The sequence below is a fragment of the Acomys minous genome, assembly GCF_964271855.1.
Source record: "Acomys minous genome assembly, chromosome: 12".
Taxonomy (NCBI): domain Eukaryota; kingdom Metazoa; phylum Chordata; class Mammalia; order Rodentia; family Muridae; genus Acomys; species Acomys minous.
The window spans coordinates 4,091,339-4,112,894 of NC_140493.1; the positions used below are offsets into that span (position 1 = coordinate 4,091,339).

Below are 21,556 nucleotides of genomic sequence, written 5' to 3' on the forward strand. Positions count from 1 at the left end.
CTCCCACTCAGGCCGCTGAGGGAAGCTGACAGGGTGTTTGCTCTTGCCGTTGGGGTGAAGAGATTTTGCTGAAATCGATGCACTTCTCCCTCTCACCCGAAGGGCAACTTTTAGCCCAGGACAGGAAGGATGGCAGCGTTTCAGAACCTTCCTCAGCGTTACCTGTACACAGAAAGAGACAGGGACTCTGAAGTAACTTGGTCCCGTGAAGTAAATGTGTCACCTTCTTTGGCAGGGCAGTGAGATGGCCCAGTGGGTCAAGTCAGATGCCTGGGACCCATAGGAAGGTGGAGAGAACACACTCCAGTGGTCCTCTGACCACAAACATGCCACAGCACCTCCCACCACAAGCTTAAAGCGTTTAAAAATGAAGGACACGGTGTTTAAAAAACAAAACCGACTCACAGGCGCACTTACAAGTCACTTTGGAGCACGTGACATCCGTAAGCATGTGACATCTCGTAAGCAGTCAGTGTGGCGTGCTTGGGCTGGAGACACTCTGCAGTCAGAAGCACTCTTTCTCTAGAGGCCCGAGCTCAATTCCCAGCACCCGGATCAAGCAGTTACAACAGTCACCTCGGCTCCAGGGGTTCAAATCGTCAAGAAAAAGATGCATACCTGTGCCTCCTTCCCACACAAGAAGAAAACTTTTAAAGTCCTTAGGATAAGATAAGCCTTTGCTCATTGAGAAGACATGTGGTGAGTCTTCCCAGGTTGTCTGGGAAGGTTGTGTGGTGGTGTGAACATGCCCTCCTTTAGCTAGGCTGGTTTGTGTATGGTGGTGTGAACATGCCCTTGTAGGAATGATGGATGTGGCCCTCAGCTGGAGCTGTGATCACACGGGGAGGTCTGTCCCTGGAGGCAGGCTTTGACTCTGTTTCCAGTGACTGTAAGCTCAGATAGCCCCTCCTCCTCTGTGCTGCCCTGGTCACGGTGTTTTATCACAGCACAGAAAAGTAATACAGATTGGTCATTTGGGCCACAGATGGGGCCCAACTAGGTCACACTAAGCAATATGGATGGATGAGAGAACTTTCCTCCAGCCTACACTGAACAGAACTTGTGTCAGCTGAACAGGGCGAGCGGAGCAGACTGGCCTCACCTCCCACGTGCACTTAGGACTTTCCAGTCACGGTGCCCCTGGGGTAGAGCCTGGCCACAGGTGAGCACATGTACCTGCAGATGAGTGCTATGTGCCCCCAACCTCAGAGCTGGTGCACACCCTAACTGTACAGCCACTACCACAGACAACCAAAGCAAAGGCCAGGTGAGGAGATGGCCGTGGAATCCTGGGGTTCCCAAGCAGGAGGCCTAAGTGTGCTCTCTGCTTCTTCTCTATGTGGAGAACACACTGCGTCCGGCGAACTCCCATCCTAACCCAGCCTGGCCTTGATTTAACAAACTAAGACATCAGAAAAGGTTAAGGAATTTTCTTTATTTTTTACAAATTAAGACTATGTAGATATATATATATATTTTAATCAAAAACACCTTTGTCTTCACAGTATGAGTTAGAGAATGCAGCCTGAGCTGAAAAACCAAAGCTGGGGAACAAAGTGGAAACGACAGTGACAGCTACATTAAACCTGTTAGGATTTTCTTTAAAAGTAGTTTTGCATCTTATCATTCTTGGCACTGTTTCTAAAGAAAAACTCCTTTATCCCAAGCAAAAAAGCACAAGAGGTGGAGTCTGGCTTCAAGAGATGGAACCCAGTCAGCTCCCAAGGCCTCACAGAGAATCATCTTTCTGGAGAGTTGCTGATGTCCGGTAGGTAAGTTCAGGCCAGGGCGGAGGCAGCAGGCTGTGAGCAGGAAAAGCCCAAGACCCCATCCTACTAGTAATGGGCTGTCAGTGGCTTGGGAGCCAGGGTCACAACCACTCTGGGTGCCACCTTTCTGTGCAGACTATGGTGACCCAGTCTGGTCACTGGGCTTCTGCCCAGAAGACCAAAACCTTATGGGAACAGGTGAAGAAACCGAAATAACTAAAGTGAGTCTGTTAGTGAACATTACCTACTGCCTCAAATCTCTGACTCTATACGCCCGAGTCACGTCAAGGATGACACACAAAAACGCACTGAAGAGCTGTTTAGAGTGCTGCCTGCCTTCAAGTCACCACAGCCCGACCTCAGCGACCCTGCAGGCCTGGAAGCGCTCAGTTGGTGGAGAGTCCCCGAGCTGCAGCCCCTCCCTAAGCCCGACAGGGCTCCACACAGTTAGCCCTGAGGCTCAAGCCCGCTCCTTCCTATCTTTCCCCGGGACTTTTAACCACAGCCACCTAGTGGAGGCCAATCAGTAACAAAGGCTGAAAAATTTAAAAACCAACAAAGAAAAATACACTAGGGAAACTTGAGAACTGCTGCCTGTACCTTGCTGTGCATCCCCAGACCACGTCATGAGTGCCTGGCAGGCTGGCCTTCCCTCTGTACTCAAGTCTTCCCACCCCACAGATGGGAAGCAGGTAAATTCTCTGAGGGCCGCTCACGAGTGGGAAAAGAGCACCCCCAAATCCATAGTCCCTTCATCATGGCAAGGCAGAAAGGCATTTACCAGACTGAATTAGGCAGCCAGGGAAGCAAAGCACCTGCCTGAGTCCACTCTGTGGCAGGCAGACAACTCAGGACAGGCAAGCTCCTTCCCACAGCCACCACGCTGCTCAGTCTCGCTGAGACTGTGAGAACAAACCACAGTGCCCAGGCGGCAGCAGCAGTGTAGGCCGGCTGTGGAGGCCTGTGGAGTGCAGAGGCCTGCTCCTGGCTTCTCATCATGGTGGACTGGCTGCCGGAGCAGAGCAAGCGGCTGTGGATGGGCTGACAGAAAAGGGAGGGAAGAACCCCAGGAATGTGAAGCCAAACTCCGAACTATAGTCACTAATCAGTTTTTTGATCAAAAAATTCAAAATAGAGAAAACCACAAAGTACAAAAGCTTTCCTGGTGCTTTTCATTATCACAGAACACGGCACCTGGGATGGCGCAAAGAAACGAGGGGCAGAGGGAGAAGAGTCCTGCGGGGAAGGCTGGCGGCCAGTTCACTTCTTTTCCTTCTTCTTGTCCTACAAATGAAAAAAAAAAAAATCACCTAGTTAACTTCCCCTCTGACATACAAACCCAAGAGCATGAGCACTGGCGAAGGATATGGAGGAAAACTTGGCATGAGTGAGTCCTTCCAGCCTTGGGCGAAGACGGAAGGACAGAGCTCAGAAGCTGAGAGGACCTGTGCATCTTCACGCTGCTCCATCATCCACTGTGCACAGCCAGACAGAGCCACCAACGCCATCTTGTCACCACCTCTAGCCCACTGCACTCACTGTCTTACATTCCTAACTCAGGCTGATAAAAGCAAAGTTCACAGATTCATTGGTTCCTCTACTGTTGGACTCGACTGACTAATAAACTGCTTCTTAGAGGAGGAAATTAAGATTAACAAATGAGTGGGGCTGGCGAGCCGCTCAGTAGTGAAAAGCACTGGCTGCTCTTGCAGGGGACCTGGGTGTGACTGCCAGGGTCCACATGGAGCTCCAGTTCCAGGAAACCCAATGCATGCAGTATACATGAATATATGCAGTACATATGAATGCATGCAGTACACATGTATATATGCAGTACACATGAATACGTGCAGTACACATGTATATATGCAGTACACATGAATGCGTGCAGTACATATATATATGCAATACACATGTATATATGCAGTGCACATGAATGCATGCAGTACACATGTATATATGCAGTACACATGAATGCGTGCGGTATATACATGTATATATGCAGTACACATGTTATATATGCAGTACCCATGAATGCGTGCGGTACACATGTATATACAGGTACTCATACGTATTCATAGAAGTTTAAAAACAACTGAAAGAGACTGACAAGTGGATAAACAGATCCACTTCTGACATTCACAAAAGACAGCTGTCATTTTACGCCTTCTACAATACCTTTTCCTGGGTCCTAACAATCTTTGTAACTTTAACATGCGCTGCTTTCAGAGCCACCAAATTGTCTGCCATTTGAAACTCACCTCAAGGATTAGTTTAGATTTTAAAAGTGTTTTTACTTGGTCTTTTCTTGCTCGAGGGGCCTGCCCTTCCCACTTGCCCTCTATAGCGTACAGCCACCTTTTCACACCCTCCCATCCACACAGATGTTGGCCGCAGGCCGACTGACCTTCTCATTCAAAGCCAGGATCAGCATGAGCTTCCTGAAGAGTGTGACGAAGTCTAAGAAGAGGTCGATGCAGTGCCTGAAAGACAAGAACTGGGTCACTCGCGGCACCTCCTCGTCCCCTGTACCGGGGAGCCCCCAGATAACCACTAACCTGGGAGTCACCTTCTCCAGCACCCCACCCACCAAGACACAGCCTGGGATCCTTTCAACTCTACAAATCCACCAGGCATCAGGAGACTGTGCTCTGAACAGAGACCAAGTCTGAACCTGCCAATAACTAGTGATGAGCCCTCAACAGACTGTGCACACCCTCCTACTCCGCTGAAATGCGGCCCCTTACTCTCGCTGCTGTGCGCCAGGGCCCAGGCTCAGCACGGACACACCGCTGGTGCACACCTATAATCCCAGCACCCAGCAAGCCGAGGATCGAAGTTCAAGGTCATCCTCAGCTATACAGTGACTTCCAGGCCAGCCTGGACCACATGAGATCTTGCCTCCTAAATGAACACAGCTCACACGTACGTGCAGTTATGGGATTCTCACACTTACCAGATGTAATCCTTGTCTCCGTTCTCAGCCTTTTCAATAATGAGCTGAGTATCAAAAAGGACAAAGCCGCACATGACCAGCAGCCCCAGGTACAGGTTTGCCTAACAAGAGAAGAGAGAGAGAGAGGAAGTTACCCGTGGCTGTTGTAGTAGTGGGAAAACAGCTGGTTTCCCGCCTCTTGCCTGCTTTGAAAACGCACCGTGTGCTAACCCAGAAGATGACCTCCCTAAACACAATTCTGCTCCGCTCCTTCAGGTCATTAATCTGGCCTAGCAAAGCCTGTTCTGAGCTGCGTCTAACCCTGTGTCCTCCTCTGTGTGGAAGGCTCAGGAAGGCTGCAGGTACCGCCCAGCAAAGTCAGTGTTCTAGAGGATTCACCGCCTTTGGTTTAGTTATGTAAGAAAACTGTGTGAGGCAAATAGGTGCTGGAAAGTTCTACATTAATTCTCACCTGGAATAGCCAAATGGATCCAAAGAAAAGGTTCCCCAGAGAGGACAGGAACATGAGGCTCATGGCTGACATCAAGATGCCTGTAAGACACAGCAAAGGTGTCATGAGAAAAGCCAAAGCAGAGCAAAGCAGCCACACTGAGCTATTTATTTTCTTTGAAAAGATTTATTTATTATGTATACAGTGTTTTGCCTGCAGGAGTACCTGCATGCCAGAAGAAGGCAAGGGCACCAGATCTCGTTACAGATGGTTGTGAGCCACCATCTGGTTGCTGGGAATTGAACTCAGGACCTTTGGAAGAGCAGCTAGTGCTCCCAACCTCTGAGCCATCTCTCCAGCCAACACTGAGGCTATTTCTAACTGTCTCCCTTGAGTGAAGGCTTTTTTTGGGGGGGGGGGTTCTCAAGACAGGGTCTCTCTGTGTACTTTGTAGACGAGGCTGGCCTTGAACTCAGAGAGACCAACCTCTGTCTGCCTCCCGAGTGCTGGGATTAAAGGCGTGCGCCACTTCGCCTGGCTTATGAAGGCTTTTATTTTAACCCAAGAGCCCCTGAGACCCGAGGTGGAAAAGGTGGCCTACTGACAGAGCTGCCAGAGCAGGGCCCAGAGCGTCATCCCAGTCCATACCTCCCAAGAACAGGTAGCTCCGGCGCCTGGCGTAGAGCGCGCTCAAGCTGAAGCAGGTGAAGACCATGGCCGTGCCCATGAAGGCAGTGGGGAGGATGCTGGGAAAGGAAAGGCCATGAGCTGAGTGAGGCATCAACGTAGGCTGTTGTGGCCTGCATTTAGAAGGCATACTCATAGAGGTACAAAGACATAAACAATAGTTACCTGGGATTGACAGCGATGCACAGCTCCAAAGCCGGGCCCAGGCCAACTCCTGGGAAACACAAAACTACCGTCAGTTCTGAAGAGGACCCTCATCCAAAGGCTGCTCATATTAACAAAACAAACATAGGAACCAAGACAATTCCATTTACTCTATCCTTTTGTTTCCAAGAGAATATATAACTAAACTAATTCATAAACATACGTCTTCTTAGCTCAAAACCATGGGTGTCTTCAAGAAGAGTAAAGTTAGGAACAATAAAAGAGGAGAAATGTCCAACGTCATTATTTTGAGACTGTACCGTGGGCCAGACCACACTTAAGAGGATAGCAGTAGGCAGGGCCTGGCAGCAGCAACCTCGCAACCCCACAGGATCAACCAACCCCTTGGCAGCGACGGGCAGCCAGACCAGTTCTGTGAGTGACCATGTGGCAACAGGAGAGCAACTGTTCCACCCAACACTTCCTCTACCGTATTTCCCCTCCTGAGAATCTACCCCTAACACCTTCAAAAACTAGCGTTCCCTGAGCCTACCCCTTCTAAAATCTCCATAACACTGCATAATTTGGCCTGTCACTGAGACTCCATAATTAGCACGATGCATTTTACAGTGCTTTTTTCTTTTTGAGAGAAGGTTTCTGTGTGTAGCCTTGGCTGTCCTGGAACTCACTCTGCAGACCAGGCTGGTCTCACAGAGATCTGCCTGAGCGTGCCTCCACTCCCGAGAGAGATGAACTTTTCCAGATTCTCTTAGTTCATGTCTACCATTTAAAGAGTCATGAACCTGGGCTAGAAAGATGGCTCAGAGGTTAAGTAAGAGCACTGGCTGCTCTTCCACAGGTTCTGAGTTCAATTCCTGGAAACCACACGGTGGCTCACAACCACCTATATGATCTGATGCTCTCTCTGGCACGTAGGTGTACATGCCAATAACACACACACACACACACACACACACACATATATATATATATAATAAATCTTAAAAGAAAAAAAAAAAGTCATGAACCTCAGCCAGGCATGGTGGAGCACGCCTTTAATCACAAAACTAAAGGAGGCCAGCCTGGTCTACAAAGTGAGTCTAGGAAGGCCAGGGCTACACAGTGGTGGTGGGGTTGCCATGAGCCTCATTTATTTGAGTAACACCTATTTTCTTAAATATATATATGACATAGTTGTGAGAATTCTGGTTTCTTAAAAAAAACAAAAACAAAAAAACAGTCCAGTACAGACGGGCGTGGTGGCGCACACCTTTAATCCCAGCACTCGGGAGGCAAAGGCAGGCAGATCGCTGTGAGTTTGAGGCCAGCTTGGTCTATAAAGAAAGTCCAGGACAGCCAAGGCTACACAGAGAAACCCTGTCTCAAAAAAATCAGAAAACAAGACAAAAACAAAACACCCAGTATGCCAGGTGGTGGTGATGCATACCACCTTGGGAGGCAGAGAAAGGCGGGTTTCTGAGTTCAAGGCCAGCCTGGTCTACAGAGCAAGTTCCAGGACAGCCAGGGCTGTTACACAGAGAAACCCTGTCTCAAAACAAAAAACAGCAAAACCTAAAAAACCAACAACCAACCAACCAAAAACCTAGATCTGCTAGGTGAGCTGTAGGACATGGGGTTGCTTCACATTGTGTGCAGCTTCTGTGATTTGTCGTGTATTCTAGGAGGCCCTGCGTTTTACTAGCCGCACAGAGTTTATATCTGGAATTCCGGGTGTTCCGGAGAGGGTATAAATGTGAGAGCCCTGGGAGGCCTGTGATGGCTGCTGCTCCCTGATACTGCTGCTGCTAGGGCTTGCCTGCTGTGCCGGCACTCTGATAACGAAGGTTAGACTTGCCCCAAGGAACTGACGCCCTAATCAGCAGGCACAGTCTAAAGAAGTCTACCCCTCTCCCCTCTAACCTTCTTTACCACCTACCCAGTGTTGGGGGTTGGAAGTGACTGGAGTGGAGAAGGGTGGGAGATCTAGGAACCGAAATAAAGCAGCCAAAAGGGCCAACTACACATAGCTGCTAGTTATAAGGTGTTAAACCCTATACACAAGATGGACTGCATGAAACAAGGAGGCGGTACAAAGCAAAAGCAGAAACAAACACAAACACAACAAAACGAAAACTTCAAATATGACTAACTGGTGAGTCAAGGAGACCAGGAGGGAGAAATCACAGCAGTGTAACGGAATTTAGAAACTCTATAGAAAGAACTGTTCTGAAAGAATTGTATAGACAAAAAAACATGTGTCAGCTAAACAGGTTTTAGTGTAAAGAAGTACTTTAGGTATCAACACCTCCTCCTGCCCCATTAGACAACCTCTTCACGTACCTGTCAGGAAAGCAAAGCCAGCGAGAAGTCCCAGTCTCTTCTGCTCAGTTTCATGGCTGTGAGGTGTTGCCATCAGCCACATCATCAAGCCCAAGGAGCCCAAGGCAGACAGCAGGCCAGCCTGCGGAGCCAGTCAGAAGACACAGTTCAAAGAGCCATGCTTAGGAAGTCCAAACACTCATCTGAAGCATCTTTCTTTCAAAGATTTATTTAATACAGTGTTTTGCCTGCATGTACACCTACAGGCCAGAAGAGGGCATTAGATTTCACTATAGATGGTTGTGAGCTACCATGTGGGCTCAGGACCTTTGGAAGAGCAGGCAGTGCTCTTAACTTCTGAGCCATCTCTCCAGCCCGGGCTACTGAGAACCGCCATCTGACATTTCTAACATTTGCTTCTTAACCTAGAGGCAGAGGAAAAGGCAGTATGTTCTCAGAGAATGTGAGAGAGAAGCCTGAAGCCTTGAAGGTGAGGGCTAAGACAGGGTGAGGGCAGAGGCTCTTCACAGTCCATCAGCTACAGAACTCCCCACGTCAAACAGAAAAGGCAAGTCAAACTGAAAGGTGCTAGAAGCACATTCCATCTGTGAAACAAGCGGAAATGACCCCTTTTTGTTCACTTAAAAGAAGAAAAGGGAGCCGGGCATGGTGGCACACACTCTCAGCACTCTGGGAGACAGAGGCAGGTGGATCTCTGTGAGTTCGAGGCCAGCCTGGTCTACAATGCTAGTCTAGAACAGCCAAAGCTACACAGAGAAACCATCTTGAAAACCAAAAGAAAAAAAAGAAAAGAAAAGAAAAGGGGGCAGGGGTGCAACTCACAAAGAAAGAGCCCATGATCTGGGCTGTTCTAGGACCCAGCAGTTAAAGGAAGAAACACGTGCAGCGGGCACATCCAGGGCTGTGTGCACACACTGATGGGATTAGAGGCTTGGAGGTTCTAGAGGTTTAAAATCACTCAGCTATTTTTTACTTTTTAAAGAGAAAACGCACCCCAGATCTTAGGAGACCCCACTGAGGATAATCTGAGGCACTCAGGTTCCTGGCAGAAGACACACAGCTCACCCTTACCACTGAGAGCAGCTGAAGGCCACACAGTGGAGCGCTCCCTGGGAGGGTTCAGCATCCTCTGGTTACATTTTCACAAGATGACTAATATATAGCCTTACTTTATGTGTTGGCCTTTTTGTTTTTGTTTTTTGAGACAGGGTTTTTCTGTGTAGCTCAGGCTGTCCTGGAACTCTCTTTGTAGACCAGGCTGTCCTCTAACTGACAAGATTCTCTTGTCTGCCTCCAAGTGCTGGGACTAAAGGTGTGCACTACCACTGCCCAGCTTGTTTTTCTTGTTAAGGGCACTGACTTGTCATATGCTGTTGATTCACAAAGCTGGTAAGAGAAGCGTATCTTCCCTCTGAAGTAAAGCAACCACCATACTAGATGGCACTTCAGCACCATGTTGTTTTGGCAAAGTCAACAACAAAAATATAAAATGAGGCAGGTCGTGCACACTTTTACTGCAGCACTGAGGAGCAGAAACAGGCCGAACTTCCAGCTCGGACTACATAAGAAGACACTGAGTATAAACTAGGCTGGTGTGCGGCTCAGTGGGAGAAGGGTGCATGAAACCCTGGGTTCAATCACAGCGAACAAAGAGCACAAAGGTGGCAGGAAGCCTGTGAGGTGCACGAGTGAGGCACGCCCCTAACCTGCAGGGCATGGCGGGGAAGGTGACTCAACTGCTCACTGCTTTACCTGCTTGCCAAAGCCCACGTCCCCAAGCACAGTCTGCACTACTGAGAGCAGACCGCACTTCACATCATTTCAAACAAGCAACAGAAAGGAAGAAAAACTAAAACAAATAAATAAAGCCCAACCAGAAAACAGAACCACCTAGAACTTGCTTTGAACTCAAGGATCAGAGCCTTGCCCTCTGAGTGCCTGAAGCAATTTTTCACATAACCCTTGGCAGGAGATGCCTGGACAAAAGGACAACTCATTACAGTGGCAAATGTCAACACAATATACCTCTGTATTTATGCTAAACATAGGCACTCTAAGCCTTGGCTGTTAGAGGAACTTTAAACTTTTTGATTATTCTTTTTTTTTTTTTTTTAAGAGTTAGGGTTTCTCTTTGTAGCTCTTTTTAGACCAAGCTGGCCTCAACACTCAGAGACCCACCTGCCTCTGCCTCCCAAGTGCTGGGATTAAAGGGGGGTGTGCCACCACTGCCTGGCTTTTTGCATATTCTTTAAATAAAAATTTAAAATGCCATTCTAGTCCTGCTGGTCCAACCCTGAGTCCTCTCCATAGGACAGCGAGCTGACAGCCTCACCCAACCACGAAGGTGACAGTTATATCAATCATCTTTTGTTCCAAGGGGGCCCCAGCCACGGAGGCAACAAAGGAAAGGTGGGACAGCTATCATGCCAAGGAGTGCAAGCACCTAGCTCAAGTCTGAGGACGGGGCTTTGTAAGTCAGCTGACACCAGCCACACGCCTTCAGTGCAAGAGACTTCTGTGTTCAGTTTCTAGAGGGAAGCAGCCGCCAGATAGCCTAATGGTTTAATAATGTCCGGAGTTACTGGCTGGCTGAGTTCTGATATCAAGCTCCTGATAAAGACATTAGGGAGGGCACAGGGACAGGCCACCCTGATAAGCTGTCTCCTTCCTAAGGAGAGTCAGTGCCACTGTACCCAGACAGAACTGTTCTTACCTGAATGAAATGTGTGACCACATGGACATAGGCCCCTGCCGCCGCCACAAACATGCAGAGTGCAAAACTGGCATAGACCTTCTTTAGGTGCTGCTGTGTCGAGGGAGTTCTAGAAAGAAGTGCAACACGTCATATCTGGACTTAACTCTAAGCTTTAAATTATCTCTCCCTTGCCTGAGGAGTAAGCAAAAAGCTGTATTATAAACCGTTCCGCATATTTTGGGAATAACATAATAAAGAATGGCTGGGCCTGGTGGCGCACGCCTTTAATCCCAGCACTTGGGAGGCAGAGACAGGCAGATTGCTGTGAGTACAAGGTCAGCCTGGTCTACAAAGTGAGTCCAGGACAGGCAGGCCTACACAGAGAAATCCTATCTGGGGGGGGGGGTGATAAGGGGGTGGTGACCACCAACAAAAAACAACCAATGTTTGGAAAATGGGTTCGTAGACTCTTTAGTGGATACTCAGTACTCAAACTGGACTTTATGACTTGCCAGTGACCACCCAACAGCCCTAGAGCCTGACACTTGTGCTAGGCTTCTCTGGACTCTAGCCAGTGAGTGTACTGATACATACAAATGTTACCCAACTAAGCGAAGAAGCTAGGCATGATCAGAAGAGGTTAAATCACTTACATGTGGGAAAATTTTAAGAGGGCATCAAAGTTGATCTTCCGATCAAATATGTTCATGGTTCCAAAGTCTGTTCAGCACAGCCTCCACTGAGAAGCAAGGAGAAACACTGATTTTAGAGACACCAGGACATGCAAGAACACAAGCACCTTTCATACATACACATGTAATATATATGAGCACTACATGCATGTAGTGTCCAAGGAGGCCAGAAAAGGGCATCTGAGTTACTTGGCACTGGGGATATAGTAAATTGTGAGTCACCTGATTTGGGTGCTGGGAACCAAACAGATCTCAAAGACCTGAAAGTGCTCTTAACTGCTGAGTCATCTCTCCCATTCCCTCCAAACCTTTCTTACAAGAGGCTCTGACTAGACTAGAGCTTGTTATGTAGACCAGGCTAGCCTCAAACTCAGAGATCTGACTGCCTCTGCCTCCCATGTTCTGGGATTAAAAGTGTGCTCCACCACACATGGCTTCCTTAGAACCTTTCTTATAGGAAGATTGTAATAGTCTAAATATTCCCTCATATCCTTTTTAAAATATATGTATTGGTGTGTATGTTCTCACAATTGTAATGTGTGCAGCTGTGGGCATGTGCTGAGGCCAGAAGACGATGTCCTTGGGTCTTGGGCCTCACCTTCCCTTTGAGACAGTCATTTTGTTGTTCAATACTGGCTGGCCGGCCTGTGAGCTTCTAGGGCTCTTCCTTTGATTCACTGGGGTCACAGGTAGGAAGAACCATGCCTGGCTTTTTGGTGGGTTCTGAGGACTCAAACTCAGGTCCTTAACATTTCCATGGAAACATTACCACAGAGCCACCTAATCAGACCACCTGCTATTCTCACTTTATTTTATTTATTTTATTATTTGGTTTTTCAAGACTGGGTTCCTCTGTGTAGCCTTCGCTGGCCTAGACTCACTTTGTAGTCCAGGCTGGCCTTGAACTCACAGCGACCCACCAGCCTCTGCCTCCCAAGTGCTAGGATTAAAGGCGTGCGCCACCACCGCCCAGCCTATTCTCACTTTAGATTTCCTAAATATTAATGTCTGCTTTGCCCCTCCTCTGCATATAGCAATATTTAATATAAAGACTTAAAAGTTTTCCCTAATCTATAGAGAAAATACTCTAATACTTAAATATATATATATATATATATATATATATATATATATATATATATATGCATGTATGCATACATACGTACATCCTGAAAACACTCATCAAAACCAGAAAACTTATGACGCAATGTTATCATCTGATTACAGGCCTTACTCATATCCACCCCACCCTCCCGCCCACCCCACCCCTCCATCCCAACATGTTAGATGGCATCTCAGAACCAAAGCAGGTGTCTGCCACCCCCTTTCCACTGTGGCCCTAGGAGGGGGCAGTGCAACCTCCCTCACACAGAAATTTTGTTAGTTATGGTGGGGTTTTTCTTTTGTTTTTTTCTACGACAGTTTCTCTGTGTAACCTTGACTGTCCTGGACTCCATTTGTAGACTAGGCTGGCCTCGAACTCAAAGAAATCCACCTGCCTCTGCCTCCGTGAGTGCTGAGACTAAAGGTGTGCACCACCATGCCCGGCTTTTCACAGAACAAAAATTTAAAAGCAAAAACCCAAAACCCAACCAAACCACATCCAGGTTACATCACCCCAATACCATCAAGGCAGATTAAATTCTGCTCCTTGTATCTCACACGCAATCCTAAGTAAACACACCCGGTCTACAGGCTGACCAAGAGCTTTCATCTTTCCCACCCCCAAGTTCTCCCTAAACACACAGTGCCCATTCTACTCCTAATCTACCAAGAGGGCGAGGGGGAAGGGGAAGAGCCGTTAGCCTGCGACCGACTTCTGAGAAAACGGAAGGACACACTGCCAGGACTCCAGGCTTTGTGGAGGCTCTCTTCCCTCAAAGGGCACACCACAAAGGTTACTGCTGGCTCTCTCACACTGCATCCTTTCTCGTCACAACCCCACTGACCTGACTCCTTCAATTCAGCCTTTAAGAAGAGAGCTGGTGAGAAGCTGCAGAACCCACTAAGCCGCTGCTCTCGTCTCCTGGTCACCAGCCTCTGTGCCCTCCTGATCTAGATGGTGCAACGATTGCAGGCTGTTGCACGGCCAAGCACAGCCTTCCACAGCCCTGATGAGTGCATTCTCCAGAGAGCATGCTTACAGGACAGTACACTCCAGCAAGTGGAAAGTGTCTTTAAGGCGTCCATTAACACTCCTAATGACATCCCCAGAGAGGACTTGCAACCTACACAGCCAAGTTTCTCAGTACTCGCCACACAAGTGCTGAAGTACCTCTTGCCTCTGATTTCAAGCACCGACAGGGGAAGGGGCCCTTAAACACCCAGGGGATTGTTAGTCAGAAAGGGGCAATAGTCATGTAAGCAGACCTTCTGAGGAGACTAAGAGAGCACAAAGGCAGAAACTCTTCTTTCCCAATCTGCTCTTTTGAAATGTTCCAGAAGGTACTGCCTGTATCTTTCTGGGGCTTTCAGTTGATTACAAAACAAAAAATAAAGCCGGGCACGGTAGTGCATGCCTTTAATCCCAGCACTGGGAAGACAACGGCAAGTCGATCTCTTCAAGTTCAAGGCCAGCCTGGTCTACAAAGTCTAGGACAGTCAGAGCTACACAAACCCTGTCTTGAACAACCAAAACGAAAACCAAGGAACAAAAAACATTAAGACAAGGGTTGTGATGGCGCATGCCTTTAAATCCCAGCACTCTGGAGGCAGAAGCAGGCAAGGGGATCCTCTGAGTTCGAGGCCAGCCTGGTCTACAGAGTGAGTTCTAGACGAGCCAGGGCTACACAGAGAAATCCTGTCTCAGGAAAAAAATAAATAATATAAAAAGACAAAGGCTAGCAAGGGCTCTTTCACAGGACCAAGTTCTATCCTAGCACCTACATGTTGACCTACAGCTTTGTCCAGTTCCAGGGGATGCAATGCCCTTTTCTAAACCCTGAAGGCACCAAGCACACCTGTGGTAGAGACACATCTGCATACACAGCTTAAAAAAAAAAAGCAAAAGGGAAGTGTGTGTGCATGTGGACACTTGGTTTTACCGACTCCCACTTCTGCAGTGCTGAGATGTGCCCTCATTTGTAAGCCAGCCCTTCAGTCCTCAGGGCCCCAAGGCCTGGGCCACACCATGTTAAAAGGTCTCTTGCTTGGTTTTACTACCTATTTCAATTTAGACAACAGGGTCTCTCCGTGTAGCCCTGGTTGTTTTGGATTAAAGGTGTTCGGCGACACATCCAGCCTATTTCAAAATTTAATCGAAATATGTTAACTACCTCAATTTGAATACTGTCACAGAGCGGGTGGGAGAGCAATGAAGGGTCCAAGAGGTGGCTCACAGGGCAAAAGCACTTGCTCTGCACACCCAACAACCTGGGTTCCACCTTAGACGCCTTGGTGAAGAGCGCTCTCAAAAGGTGTCCTTTGGCCTCCACACAAATGCTGGGGTCACACATACACCCACCGTGTCTCTGTCTCTCTCACACACAGTAATAAACATCTTTAAATTTTTTCTTTCCTTCTTTTCTTTTCTTTCTTTCTTTCTTTTTTTCCCGAGACTAGAACTCACAGAGATCTGCCTGCCTCTGCCTCCCAAGTGCTGGGATTAAAGGCATGTGTCACCACCACCGGGCCTAAACTCTTTTTAAAGGAGTAATATATATATATATATACATACTTAATATGTGTGCCCTATTTCCTTTTAGAATGTTAAAATGCAGGAAAGCACCGAGCATGGTGGCGCACGCCTTTAATCCTGGCACTCAGGAAGCAGAGGCAGGCTGATCTCTTGAGTTTTGAGGCCAGCCTGGTCTACAAAACGAGTCCAGGACTGCAAAGGCTATTATGCAGAGAAATCCTGTCTCCAAAAACAAAACAAAACAAAAAAGTAAAGTAGGATTTTTATACAGCACCAGATCCTCTTCTGTATTAGACAATTTGTTGGGTTTTTCTGTTTTTAAAGATGCAGTGTTTGGGGCTAGAGAGATGACTCAGAGGTTAAGAGCACTATCCACTATCTGCTTTTCCAAAAGTCCTGAGTTCAATTCCCAGCAACTACATGGTGGCTCACAACCATCTATAATGAGATCTGGTGCCCTCTTCTGGCCTGCAGGTGTACATGCAGGCAGAACACTATGTACGTACTTTACATTTTGCCAAGGAGGAAAGACTGGACTGGAGTGCAGCCCAGTGGTTGGGCACTTGCCGAGCACAGTGAAGCCCTAGGCTCAACCCCAGCTACCACAAAAGCAAACAGTACCCCAGTGTATGCAGGAGTCCAAACTGCTCCAAAACTCCCGTATCGCTGATATACAACTAAAACTATTACAAAAATTAACAAGCCAGGTATGGTGGCACTCCTCTGTAATATAAGCACTTGGGAGACAAAGGTAGGATAAATTTGACTTTGAGGGGTAGCCGGGCTATATAGAGAAGCTTAGTGTCTCTCTGCACGTACATCTCAACGCCAGAAGAGGGCATCAGATCCCAGTACAGATGGCTGTGAGCCACCATGTGGTTGTTGGGAGCTGAACTCGGAACCTTTGAAGAGCAGGACAATGCTCCCAACCGCTGAGCCCTCTCTCCAGTCCATCTAATCATGAGCTCTAGTTTACACAGAAACCTAGGAACAGATCCCCAGTTCTAGAAGTACTCAACGCTGAAGTAGCATGAGGGGTTGTTTACACAAAATTAAATGGCAGCGCTTTCTGGGGTCATGGGAGATTTGCTTATACTGTATGTACAGAAAACGAAATCCAAAACAAAACAACCCCCCGAAATCCCCAGGTGTTTCAACCAAAAGCCTTCCACTAAGTGCCTCATTTTATGCCTGTATCTCCCTCCGCCACACACACACACACACACACACACACACACACACACACACACACACACACACACACACACACATACACAGACACACAGGTTTTCTCTGTGGAGCCTTGGCTGCCCTGGAACTTGCTCTGTAGACCATGCTGGCTTCAAACTCACAGAGATATACCTGCTGGGATTTAGGGGATGTACCACTACTGTCTGCCTTTAAGCCTATATCTTTAAGGCAGCAGGAACTCCAAATACTAACAGAATCTATCAAATTTTGTTATGCACATATTGCTACAGTTTTGTTTAAGTGTCACCAAAACCATGATGACAGGGCCTGCCTCCTGTGCCGGAGCCACCCCAAACTACAAAGTAAAAAGCAAGAGCTGAACCTCAGCATTCTGGAGGGCAGAACAGGCTAGGAAGCTCTTAGCAGTGTCCTGGGTTTCATAGTTGGGACTTACTAAAAACAAAACCATCCCAGCCTGAGGGCACAGCTCTGCAACAGATCGCTTGCCTGATGTGATCAAGGCCCTGCACTCAGTGGTCAGGACTCAAACACACAGGCATGCACAACAAACACCCCTACGTCTACTGCACAGTTTTTACCAAGAAAGAGCCAGGTATTTCTGTGACCTCCTTTTGCTTGGCAGGATAAAGCTTGGCCTGTCTGCTAAATCCCTTGTTTCCGTTCCAGGCACCCTTCTTACCCTAGCCCTAAAACAAAAGATTATCTACATGCGTGCACGCGCGAGCACACACACACACCCTGCAACACTGGCACTCAAGCTCAGTGACGACTGCTTCCACAGCACGTAAAAGGCCCTACCTACCACTGGGAGAATTATAATTTTATCATGAAGACTTATTAATACTTCTCTACACAAGATGAGGAGGAAGTCTAAGAATTTGAAGGACTTGATAAATCCTAGTCCTAGCTAAAACTGCTCTTGTTTAAATGGCCTACCTTTCCTTTAACTACTAGATGATAGCTGCCAAGGCAGTCTGCTACAGCTAAACACACTCTTAGCTCGATGCTCTTCCTGCTGCCCTAGGAGGTGGTCAGCTCAGCTTCAAGACATCCTAAGACACAGTGGCTGGTTCCCAACCCTCCTAATGCTACAGTTCCTCATGTTGTGGGGAGCACAACCATCTAAGTATTTTGTTGATACTTCACAGCTGTGATCTTGCTGCTACGAATCATGGTGTAAGTATCTGATATGTGACCCTGTGAAAGGGCCACCCAACCCTGGGGTCAGACCTGCTGTCCTTAGCTTAGAGCCTTAGAGCTCTGACTTGAACCAAATCTAGGGGCTAAGCGACCACTGCATTTATCTCTGGAGAGGGCTGCCTCAGAACCAAAACAGTCATTGCTGAAGGAATGCCTATCATGTGCACTTTTTTTTTTGGAGACAGGGTCTCTCTCTGCAGCTGTGGCCACTCTGGAACTCATAGACTAGGCTGGCCTTGAACTTGAAGAGATCAGATTGCCTCTCCCTCCTGAGTGCTGGGATCAAAGGTGTGTGCCATTAAACCTGGCTCAAATTTCTTCCTTTTCTGAACCAACTCTGAAACTACTAAATCTCCCTCTCTAAAACCACAACTCTTGGGCAGAAGAGAAGCATAAGGTTTCAATGTTCTAAATACATAATCTTCCATAAGAAGGCAGTAATCCCTTCCCCATAACACCTTGTTTACCTCCCCGCCCCCAATACAAAAGAGCAGACATTTCTTAGGAACGGGAGTCCTGAACTTGAGCATTCCTCAGCTATAGCGCCCATCCAGAGTGCAAACTACTCAATACACTCCACTTGCTACAGCCGTTCTTTCCGGTCTTGAACGCTGTATTTAGGAAACGGACCGTGAAATTTGGTTAGAAACTCTCCCAGAACAGATCAGCATGAGCTGGAAGACATTTGTACCAGGATCCAAATGCAGGACAAAGTGGCAAGAAAACTTAGAAGAGGGAATATTATGAGTGGTTGGTTCCCCAAAGGAGAGTAACACCCCTGGGTGGTTATGAAATAAAATGAAACTGTTCCGGTCAGTGCACTGCCTCCAACGATAATACGTTATCAATGGGATCCCTTCTGGATGCGCAGGGGCAGGGTTCAAGATGGCTGAATTAAGGGGCATGGGGTGGGGGGCGACACAGGGAATTCACAGCCTAGTACTTAATTAAATGTGTACAGTGTTTCTGACTTGCTAGCTTAGTTGTACACCAAGACAAAACCCTATTAGAGTCCCATATTAAAACTTTTTTTTAAATGGCAATGTAATAGAGGCGAGAGAACCAGATACATAGTTTTAAATCCTACCTTTTCTACCACATAACCTTGAGAAAACAATTTTACTTAATCTCACCCACCTCTGCAATTGTAGCAAATGATTATCTCTCTCAATAAGAAAAAACATGTATGATTTCTCTGTAAGGTGCTAAACTGACATCAGTACCGATTTGACCAGCATCAGAAAGCTAGAACAACAGAAGTCAGAAGCAGCTTCGGGTCTCCTGACCTTTACAGCACAGTGCCATCTCACCCACAGTGAAAAGCAAACTCTCAATATGGCCATTTCATAACTCCCCAAAACATATGTTGATTCCTACCACGCTTGTGTATTTTTTTTAGCGTCTATCAAGAACACAAACTATATCTGTTACAAGGAGGAAAAATTGGAAATGCTAAGTATCCGAATTAATTTCTCCTTTTCCTAGCCATTAGGAAAGCAAAGCCTCATTCAGACCAGGGAGAGGAGGGTGGGAAACTGTATTTCCATATGATGGAAGGGAGGAAGATGTGAATCCAAGTTACAAATTACATATCTCAAGGACCCAGGCCATTCTCCACTGCAGGAAAACCAAAGACAAACTGTCAAATCATCTTCAACCCTAAAACAAAAACAATAAAGAAACACCAAAGAAAATAAATGTAACAACTACAAACTTATGTGTGTTTGCAGAAGCCCTGAAAAAAAACGTGATTATGTAATTCAGGAAAATCTTTCTTCAACTGTATCTCTTAAACTACCCATAGAGTCTCCAAATAAACTACACATAAAGATCAATAAATAACTAGGAAGTCTGCGGTTGACCTTCAACCTTAAAATCCTTGTCCGTGTTTCAGGGCCGTCAGCTCTTCTAAAGCGTTACACATTCACAGGTGTTTGTTTAATTCAAAAGTCTCAAGTTCAAAGTGGTTTCGTTGCTGTTTGGCCAACAGCCTAACTGGACAGGCAATGCAACGTGGCCTGGCACGAGATAACTTGTTTTTGTTAGAAAGAAAAGAAAAGAAATAAAGAGAAAAGAAAAGAAAGAAGAGAAAGGGGGGGAAATGGGACGGAAGGAAAGGCCAAAGCTTACTTATCAGAAGTTTAGTAAGTCAGGCCAAGGGAAAAAAACTAGCCACCGCCGCCCTTCCGGAGCAGACTTTGGGACTCCCACAGGGTTCGGGACCAAGCAATCAAGGCCACCTCACCTGTCCAGAGGTAACCAATCAGATCAGAGTGGGGCTGCTCCGTGGGACTGGCGAGCCAGGACAGTCCGGGGCGTCCCACCTCCGGCCTCTACCGTTGGCTTCCAAGTAACTAAGGCATCTCGCGTGTCACAGAGGAGTGTGACATCACCCGGCCCGCCGTGACAGGGCAGTCTGCCTAACCAGGCCTAACTCGAGTCCCCGACCCCGGACGGCTCACCTAGGCGAGGGGGGGGGGGCAGGAACCCGAGAACGCGCAGCCCAGCCGCGATCGCTGGGTGGGGCGGGAGTGATCACAAACAACACCGCTTTCCCTTTCGTTTACCTTAAAAGTCAGGAGTGGGCGGGGGGTTGGGGCGCGCGGGGGGTGGGGGGGAAAACGTCCCGAATTCAAGCCCTGGACTTGGCTGAGGGGAAGACGGTGGAAACGGAAAGGGGCGCCGAGGAGGTTGGCTAAGAGGCCTTCGCCGCAAACCCAGGCCCAAATGCCCGGGAGACCCCGCAGGCTCGCCCCCGCCCCGCCCCCGCCCGCGCTGCTGCGCATGCGCGGCACCAGTTCCTCCGCGTCCCTCCCCGCCCAGCTCCCTTCGATCTCGTCGCAGATCGGGCCTGGTTCCCTACGGGGCCGAACTGTCGGAAAACGGAAGCTACCACGCAGTCCCGCTCTCGCCCTCTCAGCAGCCGTCACTCCGGGGCTGCCTAGTCCCAGCTTCGCACGTACCTTCTCAGCCCGCCACTCCGGAGCCTCCCAGCTCTGCTAAAACCGGATGTGCTCTGAGTCTCCGGGGGTTGGCTCTAGAAGTCTACCCACCGCCGCCCCGCCCACCTCCCCGAGAAGCCCCGCCCAGGCAAGTTCTCATTGGCCCTTGGCTACACTGCTGCCTCGCCATTGGCTGTACGTTCATAAACAGCTGCCGCTTACGTCAGCGTCATCGGCTAATTCCCTTGTCAATCAAGTCTGTGGCCACCAACCGGCACCTTAGCGATAGGCCTCCGCCTTCTTCCCTATAGGAAGAAAGGATGTCTGTCTGATGCCCACCGAGTGGAGAGAGTGAAGTGGGGTGTGTCTGCCTGAGACGGCTGTCAAGTGAGAACCCCCGTGACACTAAAAAGTCCCAAGAGGCTGGTTTTAGGCCACTCATAGAATGGTAAGGAAGAAAAGCGAGGCAGACCACCAAAATTCCCTCCCTGAAACCTCTTGTTTTGTTTTTCGGAGACAGGGTTTCTCTGTGCAGCACTGGGTGTCCTGGAACTCACTGTGTAGACCAGGCTGGCTTCGAACTCACAGAGATTCACCTGCCTCTGTCTCTCAAGTGCTGGGATTAAAGGCGTGCGCCACCAACTCTCAGCTTCCCTAGGACCTTTTAATAGTGAATATAATGGAGCTTAAACTTTAGAGCGCCTTTAAAGGTCCAACCATTATCCAGGGACCCTTGCCTGGAGGCTTTAAGGCCACATAGTGGTCCTGGAGTGCAAAGCAAACAGGCTACAAAGTTCACTTCCCTGTCCGTCTGCATGGTAGTGGGTGGTTCTTTATAAAGCATAGCAGGTC

General features: G+C 48.1%; 1 protein-coding gene across 2 annotated transcripts; it reads right to left on the reverse strand.

Annotated features, from left to right (window-relative positions):
- Positions 1-1,415: 1,415 nt before the first annotated feature.
- On the reverse strand, positions 1,416-20,843 carry TMBIM6 (transmembrane BAX inhibitor motif containing 6). Of its 2 annotated transcripts, none has more exons than XM_084751513.1 (10): positions 20,726-20,843; positions 11,675-11,760; positions 11,040-11,148; positions 8,327-8,447; positions 6,008-6,056; positions 5,804-5,901; positions 5,177-5,256; positions 4,726-4,826; positions 4,177-4,252; positions 1,416-3,053 (listed from the first exon to the last, which is right to left on the reverse strand). In XM_084751513.1, the coding sequence occupies exons 2-10, from the start codon at positions 11,728-11,730 to the stop codon at positions 3,030-3,032; spliced, it is 714 nt and encodes a 237-aa protein (XP_084607639.1). In that variant the 5' UTR covers positions 11,731-11,760; positions 20,726-20,843; the 3' UTR covers positions 1,416-3,029. The 2 variants fall into 2 exon arrangements, with proteins under 2 accessions (XP_084607639.1, XP_084607640.1); XM_084751514.1 differs by lacking the exon at positions 20,726-20,843 and adding an exon at positions 20,008-20,125.
- Positions 20,844-21,556: the final 713 nt, after the last annotated feature.

Coding starts and splice junctions, on each gene's coding strand:
- TMBIM6 (XM_084751513.1), bottom strand. CDS start 11,730: ATGAACATATTTGATCGGAAGATCAACTTTGATGCCCTCTTAAAATTT. Junction 5,257..5,803: donor GAGCTACCTGTTCTTGGGAG/GTATGGACTGGG, acceptor TGTGTCTTACAG/GCATCTTGATGTCAGCCATG. Junction 3,054..4,176: donor TCCTGGCTTTGAATGAGAAG/GTCAGTCGGCCT, acceptor TTTCATTTGTAG/GACAAGAAGAAGGAAAAGAA.